This window comes from Ranitomeya imitator, chromosome 2 (genome assembly GCF_032444005.1).
Source record: "Ranitomeya imitator isolate aRanImi1 chromosome 2, aRanImi1.pri, whole genome shotgun sequence".
NCBI lineage: Eukaryota > Metazoa > Chordata > Amphibia > Anura > Dendrobatidae > Ranitomeya > Ranitomeya imitator.
The window spans coordinates 490933476-490952857 of NC_091283.1; the positions used below are offsets into that span (position 1 = coordinate 490933476).

A 19382-nucleotide genomic window follows, 5' to 3' on the forward strand; every position below is an offset into this window, starting at 1 on the left:
TCCATATAACCTCCCTATATCTCCTCCTATTACTCCATATAACCTCCCTATATCTCCTCCTATTACTCCATATAACTTCCCTATATCTCCTCCTATTACTCCATATAACCTCCCCTATATCTCCTCCTATTACTCCATATAACCTCCCTATATCTCCTCCTATTACTCCATATATCCTCCCTATATCTCCTCCTATTACTCCATATAACCTCCCTATATCTCCTCCTATTACTCCATATAACCCCCCTATGTCTCCTCCTATTACTCCATATAACCTCCCTATATCTCCTCCTATTACTCCATATAACCTCCCTATATCTCCTCCTATTACTCCATATAACCTCCCTATATCTATTCCTATTACTCCATATAACCTCCCTATATCTCCTCCTATTACTCCATATAACCTCCCTATATCTTCTCCTATTACTCCATATAACCTCCCTATATCTCCTCCTATTACTCCATATAACCTCCCTATATCTCCTCCTATTACTCCATATAACCTCCCTATATCTCCTCCTATTACTCCATATAACCTTCCGATATCTCCTCCTATTACTCCATATAACCTCCCTATATCTCCTCCTATTACTCCATATAACCTTCCTATATCTCCTCCTATTACTCCATATAACCTCCCTATATCTCCTCCTATTACTCCATATAACCTCCATATATCTCCTCCTATTACTCCATATAACCTTCCTATATCTCCTCCTATTACTCCATATAACCTCCCTATATATCCTCCTATTACTCCATATAACCCCCCTATATCTCCTCCTATTACTCCATATAACCTCCCTATATCTCCTCCTATTACTCCATATAACCTCCCTATATCTCCTCCTATTACTCCATATAACCTCCCCTATATCTCCTCCTATTACTCCATATAACCTCCCTATATCTCCTCCTATTACTCCATATAACCTCCCTATATCTCCTCCTATTACTCCATATAACCTCCCTATATCTCCTCCTATTACTCCATATAACCTCCCCTATATCTCCTCCTATTACTCCATATAACCTCCCTATATCTCCTCCTATTACTCCATATAACCTCCCTATATCTCCTCCTATTACTCCATATAACCTCCCTATATCTCCACCTATTACTCCATATAACCTCCATATATCTCCTATTACTCCATATAACCTCCCCTATATCTCCCCCTATTACTCCATATAACATCCCTATATCTCATTTTATTACTCCATATAACCTCCCTATATCTCCCCCTATTACTCCATATAACCTCCATATATCTCCTATTACTCCATATAACCTCCCCTATATCACCCCCTATTACTCCATATAACATCCCTATATCTCATTTTATTACTCCATATAACCTCCCTATATCTCCCCCTATTACTCCATATAACCTCCATATATCTCCTATTACTCCATATAACCTCCCCTATATCTCCCCCTATTACTCCATATAACATCCCTATATCTCATTTTATTACTCCATATATCCTCCCTATATCTCCTCCTATTACGCCATATAACCTCCTATATCTCCTCCTATTACTCCATATAACCTCCCTATATCTCCTCCTATTACTCCATATAACCTCCCTATATCTCCTCCTATTACTCCATATAACCTCCCTATATCTCCTCCTATTACTCCATATATCCTCCCTATATCTCCTCCTATTACTCCATATAACCTCCTATATCTCCTCCTATTACTCCATATAACCTCCCTACATCTCCTCCTATTACTCCATATAACCTCCCTATATCTCCTCCTATTACTCCATATAACCCCCTATATCTCCTCCTATTACTCCATATAACCTCCCCATATCTCCTCCTATTACTCCATATAACCTCCCCTATATCTCCTCCTACTACTCCATATAACCTCCCTATATCTCCTCCTATTACTCCATATAACCTCCCTATATCTCCTCCTATTACTCCATATAACCTCCCTATGTCTCCTCCTATTACTCCATATATCCTCCCTATATCTCCTCCTATTACTCCATACAACCTCCCTATATCTCCTCCTATTACTCCATATAACCTCCCTATATCTCCTCCTATTACTCCATATTACCTCCCTATATCTCCTCCTATTACTCCATATAACCTCCCAATATCTCCTCCTATTACTCCATATAACCTCCCTATATCTCCTCCTATTACTCCATATAACCTCCCTATATCTCCTCCTATTACTCCATATAACCATCCCTATATCTCATCCTATTACTCCATATAACCTCCCTATATCTTCTCCTATTACTCCATATAACCTCCCTATATCTCCCCCTATTACTCCATATAACCTCTCCATATAACCTCCCTATATCTCCTCCTATTACTCCATATAACCTCCCTATATCTCCTCCTATTACTCCATATAGCCTCCCCTATATCTCCTCCTATTACTCCATATAACCTCCCTATATCTCCTCCTATTACTCCATATAGCCTCCCCTATATTTCCTCCTATTACTCCATATAACCTCCTTTATATCTCCTCCTATTACTCCATATATCCTCCCTATATCTCCTCCTATTACTCCATATAACCTCCCTATATCTCCTCCTATTACTCCATATAACCTCCCTATATCTCCTCCTATTACTCCATATAACCTCCCTATATCTCCTCCTATTACTCCATATAACCTCCCTATATCTCCTCCTATTACTCCATATAACCTTCCTATATCTCCTCCTATTACTCCATATAACCTCCCTATATCTCCTCCTATTACTCCATATAACCTTCCTATATCTCCTCCTATTACTCCATATAACCTCCCTATATCTCCTCCTATTACTCCATATAACCTCCATATATCTCCTCCTATTACTCCATATAACCTTCCTATATCTCCTCCTATTACTCCATATAACCTCCCTATATATCCTCCTATTACTCCATATAACCCCCCTATATCTCCTCCTATTACTCCATATAACCTTCCCTATATCTCCTCCTATTACTCCATATAACCTCCCCTATATCTCCTCCTATTACTCCATATAACCTTCCTATATCTCCTCCTATTACTCCATATATCCTCCCTATATCTCCTCCTATTACTCCATATAACCTCCCTATATCTCCTCCTATTACTCCATATAACCTCCCTATATCTCCTCCTATTACTCCATATAACCTTCCTATATCTCCTCCTATTACTCCATATAATCTCCCTATATTTCCTCCTATTACTCCATATAACCTCCCCTATATCTCCTCCTATTACTCCATATAACCTCCCTATATCTCCTCCTATTACTCCATATAACCTCCCCTATATCTCATCCTATTACTCCATATAACCTCCCTATATCTCCTCCTATTACTCCATATAACCTCCTTATATCTCCTCCTATTACTCCATATAATCTCCCTATATTTCCTCCTATTACTCCATATAACCTCCCTATATCTCCTATTACTCCATATAACCTCCCTATATCTCCTCCTATTACTCCATATAACCTCCCTATATCTCCTCCTATTACTCCATATAACCTCCCTATATCTCCTCCTATTAATCCATATAACCTCCCTATATTTCCTCCTATTACTCCATATAACCTCCCTATATCTCCTCCTGTTACTCCATATAACCTCCCTATATCTCCTCCTATTACTCCATATAACCTCCCTATATCTCCTCCTATTACTCCATATAATCTCCCTATATCTCCTCCTATTACTCCATATAACCTCCCTATATCTCCTCCTATTACTCCATATAACCACCTATATCTCCTCCTATTACTCCATATAACCTCCCTATATCTCCTCCTATTACTCCATATAACCCCCTATATCTCCTCCTATTACTCCATATAACCACCCTATATCTCCTCCTATTACTCCATATAACCTCCCTATATCTCCTCCTATTACTCCATATAACCCCTTATATCTCCTCCTATTACTCCATATAACCCCCTATATCTCCTCCTATTACTCCATATAACCACCCTATATCTCCTCCTATTACTCCATATAACCTCCCTATATCTCCACCTATTACTCCATATAACCTCTCCATATAACCTCCCTATATCTCCTCCTATTACTCCATATAACCTCCCTATATCTCCTCCTATTACTCCATATAACTCCCTATATCTCCTCCTATTACTCCATATAACCTCCCCTATATCTCCTCCTATTACTCCATATAACCTCCCTATATCTCCTCCTATTACTCCATATATCCTCCCTATATCTCCTCCTATTACTCCATATAACCTCCCTATATCTCCTCCTATTACTCCATATAACCCCTCCTATGTCTCCTCCTATTACTCCATATAACCTCCCTATATCTCCTCCTATTACTCCATATAACCTCCCTATATCTCATCCTATTACTCCATATATCCTCCTTATATCTCCTCCTATTACTCCATATATCCTCCCTATATCTCCTCCTATTACTCCATATAACCTCCCTATATCTCCTCCTATTACTCCATATAACCTCCCTATATCTATCCTATTACTCCATATAACCTCCCTATATCTCCTCCTATTACTCCATATAACCTCCCTATATCTCTCTCCTATTACTCCATATAACCTCCCTATATCTCCTCCTATTACTCCATATAACCTCCCTATATCTCCTCCTATTACTCCATATAACCTCCCTATATCTCCTCCTATTACTCCATATAACCTTCCGATATCTCCTCCTATTACTCCATATAACCTCCCTATATCTCCTCCTATTACTCCATATAACCTCCGCTATATCTCCTCATTACTCCATATAACCTCCCTATATCTCCTCCTATTACTCCATATAACCTCCATATATCTCCTCCTATTACTCCATATAACCTCCCTATATCTCCTCCTATTACTCCATATAACCTCCCTATATCTCCTCCTATTACTCCATATAATCTCCCTATATCTCCTCCTATTACTCCATATAACCTCCCTATATCTCCTCCTATTACTCCATATAACCACCTATATCTCCTCCTATTACTCCATATAACCTCCCTATATCTCCTCCTATTACTCCATATAACCCCCTATATCTCCTCCTATTACTCCATATAACCACCCTATATCTCCTCCTATTACTCCATATAACCTCCCTATATCTCCTCCTATTACTCCATATAACCCCTTATATCTCCTCCTATTACTCCATATAACCCCCTATATCTCCTCCTATTACTCCATATAACCACCCTATATCTCCTCCTATTACTCCATATAACCTCCCTATATCTCCACCTATTACTCCATATAACCTCTCCATATAACCTCCCTATATCTCCTCCTATTACTCCATATAACCTCCCTATATCTCCTCCTATTACTCCATATAACTTCCCTATATCTCCTCCTATTACTCCATATAACCTCCCCTATATCTCCTCCTATTACTCCATATAACCTCCCTATATCTCCTCCTATTACTCCATATAACCTCCCCTATATCTCCTCCTATTACTCCATATAACCTCCCCTATATCTCCTCCTATTACTCCATATAACCTCCCCTATATCTCCTCCTATTACTCCATATAACCTCCCTATATCTCCTCCTATTACTCCATATAACCTCCCTATATCTCCTCCTATTACTCCATATAACCTCCCTATATCTCCTCCTATTACTCCATATAACCTCCCTATATCTATTCCTATTACTCCATATAACCTCCCTATATCTCCTCCTATTACTCCATATAACCTCCCTATATCTTCTCCTATTACTCCATATAACCTCCCTATATCTCCTCCTATTACTCCATATAACCTCCCTATATCTCCTCCTATTACTCCATATAACCTCCCTATATCTCCTCCTATTACTCCATATAACCTTCCGATATCTCCTCCTATTACTCCATATAACCTCCCTATATCTCCTCCTATTACTCCATATAACCTTCCTATATCTCCTCCTATTACTCCATATAACCTCCCTATATCTCCTCCTATTACTCCATATAACCTCCATATATCTCCTCCTATTACTCCATATAACCTTCCTATATCTCCTCCTATTACTCCATATAACCTCCCTATATATCCTCCTATTACTCCATATAACCCCCCTATATCTCCTCCTATTACTCCATATAACCTCCCTATATCTCCTCCTATTACTCCATATAACCTCCCTATATCTCCTCCTATTACTCCATATAACCTCCCCTATATCTCCTCCTATTACTCCATATAACCTCCCTATATCTCCTCCTATTACTCCATATAACCTCCCTATATCTCCTCCTATTACTCCATATAACCTCCCGATATCTCCTCCTATTACTCCATATAACCTCCCTATATCTCCTCCTATTACTCCATATAACCTCCCTACATCTCCTCCTATTACTCCATATATCCTCCCTATATCTCCTCCTATTACTCCATATAACCTCCCTATATCTCCTCCTATTACTCCATATAACCTCCCTATATCTATTCCTATTACTCCATATAACCTCCCTATATCTCCTCCTATTACTCCATATAACCTCCCTATATCTTCTCCTATTACTCCATATAACCTCCCTATATCTCCTCCTATTACTCCATATAACCTCCCTATATCTCCTCCTATTACTCCATATAACCTCCCTATATCTCCTCCTATTACTCCATATAACCTTCCGATATCTCCTCCTATTACTCCATATAACCTCCCTATATCTCCTCCTATTACTCCATATAACCTTCCTATATCTCCTCCTATTACTCCATATAACCTCCCTATATCTCCTCCTATTACTCCATATAACCTCCATATATCTCCTCCTATTACTCCATATAACCTTCCTATATCTCCTCCTATTACTCCATATAACCTCCCTATATATCCTCCTATTACTCCATATAACCCCCCTATATCTCCTCCTATTACTCCATATAACCTCCCTATATCTCCTCCTATTACTCCATATAACCTCCCTATATCTCCTCCTATTACTCCATATAACCTCCCCTATATCTCCTCCTATTACTCCATATAACCTCCCTATATCTCCTCCTATTACTCCATATAACCTCCCTATATCTCCTCCTATTACTCCATATAACCTCCCTATATCTCCTCCTATTACTCCATATAACCTCCCCTATATCTCCTCCTATTACTCCATATAACCTCCCTATATCTCCTCCTATTACTCCATATAACCTCCCTATATCTCCTCCTATTACTCCATATAACCTCCCTATATCTCCACCTATTACTCCATATAACCTCCATATATCTCCTATTACTCCATATAACCTCCCCTATATCTCCCCCTATTACTCCATATAACATCCCTATATCTCATTTTATTACTCCATATAACCTCCCTATATCTCCCCCTATTACTCCATATAACCTCCATATATCTCCTATTACTCCATATAACCTCCCCTATATCTCCCCCTATTACTCCATATAACATCCCTATATCTCATTTTATTACTCCATATAACCTCCCTATATCTCCCCCTATTACTCCATATAACCTGCATATATCTCCTATTACTCCATATAACCTCCCCTATATCTCCCCCTATTACTCCATATAACATCCCTATATCTCATTTTATTACTCCATATATCCTCCCTATATCTCCTCCTATTACGCCATATAACCTCCTATATCTCCTCCTATTACTCCATATAACCTCCCTATATCTCCTCCTATTACTTCATATATCCTCCCTATATCTCCTCCTATTACTCCATATAACCTCCTATATCTCCTCCTATTACTCCATATAACCTCCCTACATCTCCTCCTATTACTCCATATAACCTCCCTATATCTCCTCCTATTACTCCATATAACCTCCCTATATCTCCTCCTATTACTCCATATATCCTCCCTATATCTCCTCCTATTACTCCATATAACCTCCTATATCTCCTCCTATTACTCCATATAACCTCCCTACATCTCCTCCTATTACTCCATATAACCTCCCTATATCTCCTCCTATTACTCCATATAACCCCCTATATCTCCTCCTATTACTCCATATAACCTCCCCATATCTCCTCCTATTACTCCATATAACCTCCCCTATATCTCCTCCTACTACTCCATATAACCTCCCTATATCTCCTCCTATTACTCCATATAACCTCCCTATATCTCCTCCTATTACTCCATATAACCTCCCTATGTCTCCTCCTATTACTCCATATATCCTCCCTATATCTCCTCCTATTACTCCATACAACCTCCCTATATCTCCTCCTATTACTCCATATAACCTCCCTATATCTCCTCCTATTACTCCATATTACCTCCCTATATCTCCTCCTATTACTCCATATAACCTCCCAATATCTCCTCCTATTACTCCATATAACCTCCCTATATCTCCTCCTATTACTCCATATAACCTCCCTATATCTCCTCCTATTACTCCATATAACCATCCCTATATCTCATCCTATTACTCCATATAACCTCCCTATATCTTCTCCTATTACTCCATATAACCTCCCTATATCTCCCCCTATTACTCCATATAACCTCTCCATATAACCTCCCTATATCTCCTCCTATTACTCCATATAACCTCCCTATATCTCCTCCTATTACTCCATATAGCCTCCCCTATATCTCCTCCTATTACTCCATATAGCCTCCCTATATCTCCTCCTATTACTCCATATATCCTCCTTTATATCTCCTCCTATTACTCCATATATCCTCCCTATATCTCCTCCTATTACTCCATATAACCTCCCTATATCTCCTCCTATTACTCCATATAACCTCCCTATATCTCCTCCTATTACTCCATATAGCCTCCCCTATATCTCCTCCTATTACTCCATATAACCTCCTTTATATCTCCTCCTATTACTCCATATAACCTCCCTATATCTCCTCCTATTACTCCATATAACCTCCCTATATCTCCTCCTATTACTCCATATAACCTCCCTATATCTCCTCCTATTGCTCCATATAACCTCCCTATATCTCCTCCTATTACTCCATATAACCTTCCTATATCTCCTCCTATTACTCCATATAACCTCCCTATATCTCCTCTTATTACTCCATATAACCTTCCTATATCTCCTCCTATTACTCCATATAACCTCCCTATATCTCCTCCTATTACTCCATATAACCTCCCTATATCTCCTCCTATTACTCCATATAACCTCCCCTATATCTCCTCCTATTACTCCATATAACCTTCCTATATCTCCTCCTATTACTCCATATAACCTCCCTATATATCCTCCTATTACTCCATATAACCCCCCTATATCTCCTCCTATTACTCCATATAACCTCCCTATATCTTCTCCTATTACTCCATATAACCTTCCTATATCTCCTCCTATTACTCCATATATCCTCCCTATATCTCCTCCTATTACTCCATATAACCTCCCTATATCTCCTCCTATTACTCCATATAACCTCCCTATATCTCCTCCTATTACTCCATATAACCTTCCTATATCTCCTCCTATTACTCCATATAACCTCCCCTATATCTCATCCTATTACTCCATATAACCTCCCTATATCTCCTCCTATTACTCCATATAACCTCCTTATATCTCCTCCTATTACTCCATATAATCTCCCTATATTTCCTCCTATTACTCCATATAACCTCCCTATATCTCCTATTACTCCATATAACCTCCCTATATCTCCTCCTATTACTCCATATAACCTCCCTATATCTCCTCCTATTACTCCATATAACCTCCCTATATCTCCTCCTATTAATCCATATAACCCCCTATATCTCCTCCTATAACTCCATATATCCTCCCTATATCTCCTCCTATTACTCCATATAACCTCCCTATATTTCCTCCTATTACTCCATATAACCTCCCTATATCTCCTCCTGTTACTCCATATAACCTCCCTATATCTCCTCCTATTACTCCATATAACCTCCCTATATCTCCTCCTATTACTCCATATAATCTCCCTATATCTCCTCCTATTACTCCATATAACCTCCCTATATCTCCTCCTATTACTCCATATAACCTCCCTATATCTCCTCCTATTACTCCATATAATCTCCCTATATCTCCTCCTATTACTCCATATAACCTCCCTATATCTCCTCCTATTACTCCATATAACCACCTATATCTCCTCCTATTACTCCATATAACCCCCTATATCTCCTCCTATTACTCCATATAACCACCCTATATCTCCTCCTATTACTCCATATAACCTCCCTATATCTCCTCCTATTACTCCATATAACCCCTTATATCTCCTCCTATTACTCCATATAACCCCCTATATCTCCTCCTATTACTCCATATAACCACCCTATATCTCCTCCTATTACTCCATATAATCTCCCTATATCTCCTCCTATTACTCCATATAACCTTCCTATGTCTCCTCCTATTACTCCATATAACCTCCCTATATCTCCTCCTATTACTCCATATAATCTCCCTATATCTCCTCCTATTACTCCATATAACCTTCCTATATCTCCTCCTATTACTCCATATAATCTCCCTATATTTCCTCCTATTACTCCATATAACCTCCCTATATCTCCTCCTATTACTCCATATAACCTCCCCTATATCTCATCCTATTACTCCATATAACCTCCTTATATGTCCTCCTATTACTCCATATAATCTCCCTATATTTCCTCCTATTACTCCATATAACCTCCCTATATCTCCTATTACTCCATATAACCTCCCTATATCTCCTCCTATTACTCCATATAACCTCCCTATATCTCCTCCTATTACTCCATATAACCTCCCTATATCTCCTCCTATTAATCCATATAACCCCCTATATCTCCTCCTATAACTCCATATAACCTCCCTATATCTCCTATTACTCCATATATCCTCCCTATATCTCCTCCTATTACTCCATATAACCTCCCTATATCTCCTCCTATTACTCCATATAACCTCCCTATATCTCCTCCTATTACTCCATATAATCTCCCTATATCTCCTCCTATTACTCCATATAACCTCCCTATATCTCCTCCTATTACTCCATATAACCTCCCTATATCTCCTCCTATTACTCCATATAATCTCCCTATATCTCCTCCTATTACTCCATATAACCTCCCTATATCTCCTCCTATTACTCCATATAACCATTTATATCTCCTCCTATTACTCCATATAACCCCCTATATCTCCTCCTATTACTCCATATAACCTTCCTATATCTCCTCCTATTACTCCATATATCCTCCCTATATCTCCTCCTATTACTCCATATAACCTCCCTATATCTCCTCCTATTACTCCATATAACCTCCCTATATCTCCTCCTATTACTCCATATAACCTTCCTATATCTCCTCCTATTACTCCATATAATCTCCCTATATTTCCTCCTATTACTCCATATAACCTCCCCTATATCTCCTCCTATTACTCCATATAACCTCCCTATATCTCCTCCTATTACTCCATATAACCACCCTATATCTCCTCCTATTACTCCATATAACCTCCCTATATCTCCTCCTATTACTCCATATAACCCCTTATATCTCCTCCTATTACTCCATATAACCTTCCTATATCTCCTCCTATTACTCCATATAACCTCCCTATATATCCTCCTATTACTCCATATAACCCCCCTATATCTCCTCCTATTACTCCATATAACCACCCTATATCTTCTCCTATTACTCCATATAACCTCCCCTATATCTCCTCCTATTACTCCATATAACCTTCCTATATCTCCTCCTATTACTCCATATATCCTCCCTATATCTCCTCCTATTACTCCATATAACCTCCCTATATCTCCTCCTATTACTCCATATAACCTCCCTATATCTCCTCCTATTACTCCATATAACCTTCCTATATCTCCTCCTATTACTCCATATAATCTCCCTATATTTCCTCCTATTACTCCATATAACCTCCCTATATCTCCTCCTATTACTCCATATAACCTCCCTATATCTCCTCCAATTACTCCATATAACCTCCCCTATATCTCATCCTATTACTCCATATAACCTCCCCTATATCTCCTCCTATTACTCCATATAACCTCCCTATATCTCCTCCTATTACTCCATATAACCTCCCCTATATCTCATCCTATTACTCCATATAACCTCCCTATATCTCCTCCTATTACTCCATATAACCTCCCCTATATCTCATCCTATTACTCCATATAACCTCCTTATATCTCCTCCTATTACTCCATATAATCTCCCTATATTTCCTCCTATTACTCCATATAACCTCCCTATATCTCCTATTACTCCATATAACCTCCCTATATCTCCTCCTATTACTCCATATAACCTCCCTATATCTCCTCCTATTACTCCATATAACCTCCCTATATCTACTCCTATTACTCCATATAACCTCCCTATATCTCCTCCTGTTACTCCATATAACCTCCCTATATCTCCTCCTGTTACTCCATATAACCTCCCTATATCTCCTCCTGTTACTCCATATAACCTCCCCTATATCTACTCCTATTACTCCATATAACCACCTATATCTCCTCCTATTACTCCATATAATCTCCCTATATCTCCTCCTATTACTCCATATAACCTCCCTATATCTCCTCCTATTACTCCATATAACCCCTTATATCTCCTCCTATTACTCCATATAACCTCCCTATATCTCCTCCTATTACTCCATATAACCCCCTATATCTCCTCCTATTACTCCATATAACCCCCTATATCTCCTCCTATTACTCCATATAACCTCCCCTATATCTCCTCCTATTACTCCATATAACCTCCCTATATCTCCTCCTATTACTCCATATAACCCCTTATATCTCCTCCTATTACTCCATATAACCCCCTATATCTCCTCCTATTACTCCATATAACCACCCTATATCTCCTCCTATTACTCCATATAACCTCCCTATATCTCCTCCTATTACTCCATATAACCTCCCTATATCTCCTCCTATTACCCCATATAACCTCCCTATATCTCCTCCTATTACTCCATATAACCTCCTATATCTCCTCCTATTACTCCATATAACCCTCCTATATCTCCTCCTATTACTCCATATAACCCTCCTATATCTCCTCCTATTACTCCATATAACTTCCCTATATCTACTCCTATTACTCCATATAACCTCCCCTATATCTCCTCCTATTACTCCATATAACCTCCCTATATCTCCTCCTATTACTCCATATAACCCTCCTATATCTCCTCCTATTACTCCATATAACCCCCTATATCTCCTCCTATTACTCCATATAACCCCCTATATCTCCTCCTATTACTCCATATAACCTCCCCTATATCTCCTCCTATTACTCCATATAACCTCCCTATATCTCCTCCTATTACTCCATATAACCCCTTATATCTCCTCCTATTACTCCATATAACCCCCTATATCTCCTCCTATTACTCCATATAACCACCCTATATCTCCTCCTATTACTCCATATAACCTCCCTATATCTCCTCCTATTACTCCATATAACCTCCCTATATCTCCTCCTATTACCCCATATAACCTCCCTATATCTCCTCCTATTACTCCATATAACCTCCTATATCTCCTCCTATTACTCCATATAACCCTCCTATATCTCCTCCTATTACTCCATATAACCCTCCTATATCTCCTCCTATTACTCCATATAACTTCCCTATATCTACTCCTATTACTCCATATAACCTCCCTATATCTCCTCCTATTACTCCATATAACCTCCCTATATCTCCTCCTATTACTCCATATAACCCTCCTATATCTCCTCCTATTACTCCATATAACCCTCCTATATCTCCTCCTATTACTCCATATAACTTCCCTATATCTACTCCTATTACTCCATATAACCTCCCTATATCTCCTCCTATTACTCCATATAACCTCCCTATATCTCCTCCTATTACTCCATATAACCTCCCTATATCTCCTCCTATTACTCCATATAACCTCCCTATATCTCCTCCTATTACTCCATATAACCACACTATATCTCCTCCTATTACTCCATATAACCACCCTATATCTCCTCCTATTACTCCATATAACCTCCCTATATCTCCTCCTATTACTCCATATAACCTCCCTATATCTCCTCCTATTACTCCATATATCCTCCCTATATCTCCTCCTATTACTCCATATAACCACCCTATATCTCCTCCTATTACTCCATATAACCTTCCTATATCTCCTCCTATTACTCCATATAACCTCCCTATATCTCCTCCTATTACTCCATATAACCTCCCTATATCTCCTCCTATTACTCCATATAGCCTCCCTATATCTCCTTCTATTACCTTATATAATATCTTCCCATAATGTTCTTTATCCTTTTACCATAGAGTGGATGGATCTCAGATTCTCTATTATGACCAAAATGTGAAAAAATTGCACCTTCGAATAGTTGTGACCAATGAACCTACTCCCACCTCCTCGGCTGATGATGCTCATGAATCCATATTAAATGTCACTTTTCCGAATGAACTGATTTTTTCTGCAGCGCGTCCAGTAAGTAGTAACACGAGAGATTAGTGTAACGCTATATCACTAGATCTCTAGCCTAATTTCATTGTATTATTACTTTGACAGGTTGGCTCTTGTGCCTTTGAAGGTGCCACTGTGTTGTGTCAGCTCGGGAACCCTTTCCGCAGGAATCAAAGGGTGAGTAGTCTGTCTATAATTTTACTGTTTCTCTAACTATTTCCAGGTTGTTCTGCCATGTTTTTTATCTATTGTTGTACTTTATAGGCTGAGATTGACATCACATTTCAAGCATCTGGAATTGACTTGAAGACCAGAGAGGTGATAACTGGACTCCAGTTGTCCACGTAAGAAATACCCACAGAATTTGGGACTAATCGATGTAAAAATGAGGGTGCAGTGTCTTCAGCAAGTGGAATAACCTCACTGCCAATAGGTTGTGACTGTTACTTGTAGCTAGGGCCAAGGAACTGTGGCACTTAGGCCGGGTTCATATTAGCGTATCTGTGCATAGATCCGCATGCGTCTTGCGTACCTATATTTAACTTTGTGTACGCAGGGACATGTGTTGGCATCAGTTTGTATGTGGATGCGTCCACATGCGTTGTTTCGCCGCGCCCATAAAATGCAACATGTTGCGTTTTTTGTCACGTAAAATATGTGCAGTCATGCGCATGCGGATGAGTGCATATAAACAACACATTACTGTCTATGGGAAGGCAATGGTACGCAAGGACATGCGTTTGATGCGCTTGCGTACTTCGGACTGCGCATGTCCAGGAACACGCCCATTGAGACACGCCCTCCTGGAAATATCGAACTCATGCGCATAAACAACGCAAACGCAGGCAAAAAATGCATGCACACGCAGCGTTTTTTTTTTTTTTTGCATCATGGATAATCTGATGCGGATAAAAAATGCAGCATAAGCATGCGTTTAAATGTTTTTCGGCATACGTTTGCACGCAGATGATATGCTGCGCACAGATATGCTAATGTGATCTTAGCCTTAAAGAGGTTTTATGAGCACAAAAAAGTTTTGAAAAACGATCTGGCTGTCGTTGTAATGAGTCTGCAATTACCTTCATTTTTTGCTTTGATTCATAACCCTCCAGCCATCCTTGTGGTTTGATTTGTTTAAATCCTGAACATCATGCCAGCTCTATTTCTCTGTGCCTCCAGACTAAATTTTCCAAGAGGTAGAGCTGTCTGTGTCCCACAGCTTCCTCGCTCCCACCCTCGGTGCCTGTCCACTCCATTTACAAGGCACCATCCTGAGACTCCTGTTCAGTCTCAGGATGGATAAATTTACTACACACTTAGTCACTCCCCCTATTTCATATCATATGTGCTACCCTGAGACTCTCCTGCAGGCAATAGTGTTACAGGTGCTGACACTGGCAACAGACAGGTTCAGTCTGCTGGGGGAAAGTAACGAGTCATGTAATGTAGTTGTTTATTGTAATGTAATCTAGTTCTCCTCAAGTCCACCACCAAACTCAATAGTTCACATGCTTACTATTCATTGTATATGGAGCCTGCCCTGCCTCCATTGCTTCTGCTCTCCCTTCCTGTGAAACTTGTCGAGGGTCACAGGCCATTGTCCACCATGTCATCACATTCACAGTACACTGCAGAGCTACTGTCTGGGTCCTGCCGTCTGCATGTAGGACTGTGCTTGACTGATAGGCGGCATTCCATTTAAAGCACAGATGGGAAATCTCTGTACTCTGTACTTTGAATGGACTATAACTGGAAGTAAAGGGTTGGAAGTCACAGGACACCATGTGACAGCTCAGGAACAGAGGATAATTTTACCAGCAAGTACATTTCTCTTCATTTCTCAAAGGCTTTACCATGTTTTAATAATCTGTGTGCCATTGAAAACCCCTTTAACAAAGAGCCCTGCAAATAATCTTCAGCTTCACCCTAGTTTTATTTGGGAGAGAACTGAAGATGATTAACAGATTTGCCTCATTTTTCCTGAACATATCAGTGAACTTTCAGATATCTACTATCTATTGGTTTTATATGTCATAGGTGTGTCAGCAGACAATCTATTTTCCCATAAAGAAACGGTAAGTTCCCCCGATGAGCTTTTGGTGAGTTGTTTTGCATTGTGTATTTTTGAAAAAAATGCAAGTAACCTATTTCACTTAATGGGTGCAGAAAATCTACAACATCAAAAACTCACCAAAAGAACATCATGGGAACATAGTCTAAGAAATTGTTTAATTTTCAAAACTTAATAATACAGGGGAAGGAGCTCTTTATTCTGGGCTGTCTTTTGTCAGGAGGACCCAACATGAACAACTCATCAATTTGAATGTATAACATTTAATGCTTCTTATCTCCTGAGGGGGCACTGCAGGGAAATTGAACACTTGCTGCCAGGTTCCCTGACAATTACAGCTGATCACAGGGGTTAAAAAATGCAGGATAGCCAGTGTTCAGCTGGAGGTTCTTCCAACATAAAAAGTGTAGAAAAAAAATGGAGAAAACCTTTAAATCTAAGACCTTTATAATAGTGACTTGGAGTAATTTCTTTCTGGTTAGTGAGGTCACATAGGAGTAGAAGCATGCATAGTAAAATGTGGGATGTCTTAAAGGATGCATTTAAGTTTATCTGTGTTTTCCTTTCAGTTTGAGCAAACAGGATGGTCTGGAGGAAGAATATGCCGAATTCTTGGTTGACTACACATTAGAGATGTCATTATCTGTGTAAGTACTCCCTAAAATCTACTAAATTTTACAGGGTCTGGACGGAGCAGAGTTCCCCACCAGTAGAGATCTATGATAAATGTTACATGTGTAACTTTGGCCTGCCATAGTAGAAGACAGTGCAACAGTGCTGTGTGCTTTATACCGGCTGCTGCCATGTTGGAAGACAGTACAGCAGTGGTGTGTGCTTATACCAGCTGCTGCCATAGTGGAAGACAGTGCAGCAGTGGTGTGTGCTTTAGACCGGCTGCTGCCATGTTAGAAAACAGGGCAGCAGTGGTGTGTGCTTTATACCGACTGCTGACATGTTAGAAGACAGTGCAGCAGTGGGTGTGTGCTTTATAGCAACTGCTGCCATAGTGGAACACAGTGCAACAGTGGTGTGTGCTTTATACCGGCTACTGCCATGTTGGAAGACAGTTCAGCAGTGGATGTGTGCTTTATACCGGCTGCTGCCATGTTTGAAGACAGTGCAACAGTGGGTGTGTGCTTTTTACCGGCTGTTGCTATATTAGAAGACAGTGCAGCAGTGGTGTGTGCTTTATACTGGCTGTTGCTATATTAGAAGACAGTGCAGCAGTGGTGTGTGCTTTATACTGGCTGTTGCTATATTAGAAGACAGTGCAGCAGTGGTGTGTGCTTTATACTGGCTGTTGCTATATTAGAAGACAGTGCAGCAGTGGTGTGTGCTTTATACTGGCTGCTGCTATATTAGAAGACAGTGCAGCAGTGGTGTGTTTTTTTTTACAGGCTGCTGATATATTAGAAGACACTGCAGTAGTGGTGTGTGCTTTATACCAGCTGCTGCTATATTAGAAGACACTGCAGCAGTGGTGTGTGCTTTATGGCTGCTGCTGTGTTGCAGACAGTGCAGCAGTGGTGGGTGCTTTATACTGGCTGCTGCTATATTAGAAGACAGTGCAGCAGTGGTGTGTTTTTTTTACAGGCTGCTGATATATTAGAAGACACTGCAGCAGTGGTGTGTGCTTTATACCAGCTGCTGCTATATTAGAAGACACTGCAGCAGTGGTGTGTGCTTTATACCAGCTGCTCCCATGTTGGAAGACGGTGCAGCAGTGGTGTGTGCTTTATACCAGCTGCTGCTATATTAGAAGACAGTGCAGCAGTCGTGTGTGCTTTATACCGGCTGCTCCCATGTTGGAAGACGGCACAGCAGTGGTGTATGCTTTTTACCGGCTGCTGCTATATTAGAAGACAGTGCAGCAGTGGTGTGTGCTTTATACTGGCTGCTGCTATATTAGAAGACATTGCAGCAGTGGTGTGTGCTTTATACTGGCTGCTGCTATATTAGAAGACAGTGCAGCAGTGGTGTGTGCTTTTTACTGGCTGCTGATATATTAGAAGGTATTGCAGCAGTGGTGTGTGCTTTCTACCGGCTGCTGCTATATTAGAAAACAGTGCAGCAGTGGTGTGTGCTTTTTACCGGCTGCTGCTATATTAGAAGACAGTGCAGCAGTGGTGTGTGCTTAATACCAGCTGCTGCTATATTAGAAGACAGTGCAGCAGTGGTGTGTGCTTTAAACCATTTGCTACCATATTAGAAGACAGTGCAGCAGTGGTGTGTGCTTTATACCAGCTGCTACCATATTAGAAGACAGTGCAGCTGTGGTGTGTGCTTTAAACCAGCTGCTACCATATTAGAAGGCAGTGCAGCAGTGGTGTGTGTTTTATACCAGCTGCTGCTATATTAGAAGACAGTGCAGCAGTGGGTGTGTGCTTTATACCGACTCCTGCCATGTTTGAAGACAGTGCACCAGTGGTGTGCTTTTTTCCAGGTGTTTGCTATATAAGAAGACAGTGCAGCAATGGTGTGCGCTTTATGGCTGCTGCTTTGTTGCAGACAGTGCAGCAGTGGTGGGTGCGTTATACCGGCTGCTGCCATGTTGGAAGACAGTGCAACAGTGGGTGTGTGCTTTATACCAGCTGCTGCTATATTAGAAGACAGTGCAGCAGTCGTGTGTGCTTTATACCGGCTGCTCCCATGTTGGAAGACGGCACAGCAGTGGTGTATGCTTTTTACCGGCTGCTGCTATATTAGAAGACAGTGCAGCAGTGGTGTGTGCTTTATACTGGCTGCTGCTATATTAGAAGACATTGCAGCAGTGGTGTGTGCTTTATACTGGCTGCTGCTATATTAGAA

General features: G+C 40.1%; 1 protein-coding gene across 1 annotated transcript in view; it reads left to right on the forward strand.

Moving 5' to 3' along the window:
* The window catches only part of ITGA3 (integrin subunit alpha 3), a 124396-nt gene that overhangs the window by 74067 nt on the left and 30947 nt on the right, over positions 1–19382 (forward strand). The window contains exons 15-18 of the mRNA XM_069751445.1: positions 14362–14527; positions 14609–14680; positions 14768–14847; positions 17144–17221. Of these exons, the coding sequence (XP_069607546.1) occupies positions 14362–14527; positions 14609–14680; positions 14768–14847; positions 17144–17221 (396 nt within the window). The remainder of the gene's footprint in view (positions 1–14361; positions 14528–14608; positions 14681–14767; positions 14848–17143; positions 17222–19382) is intronic.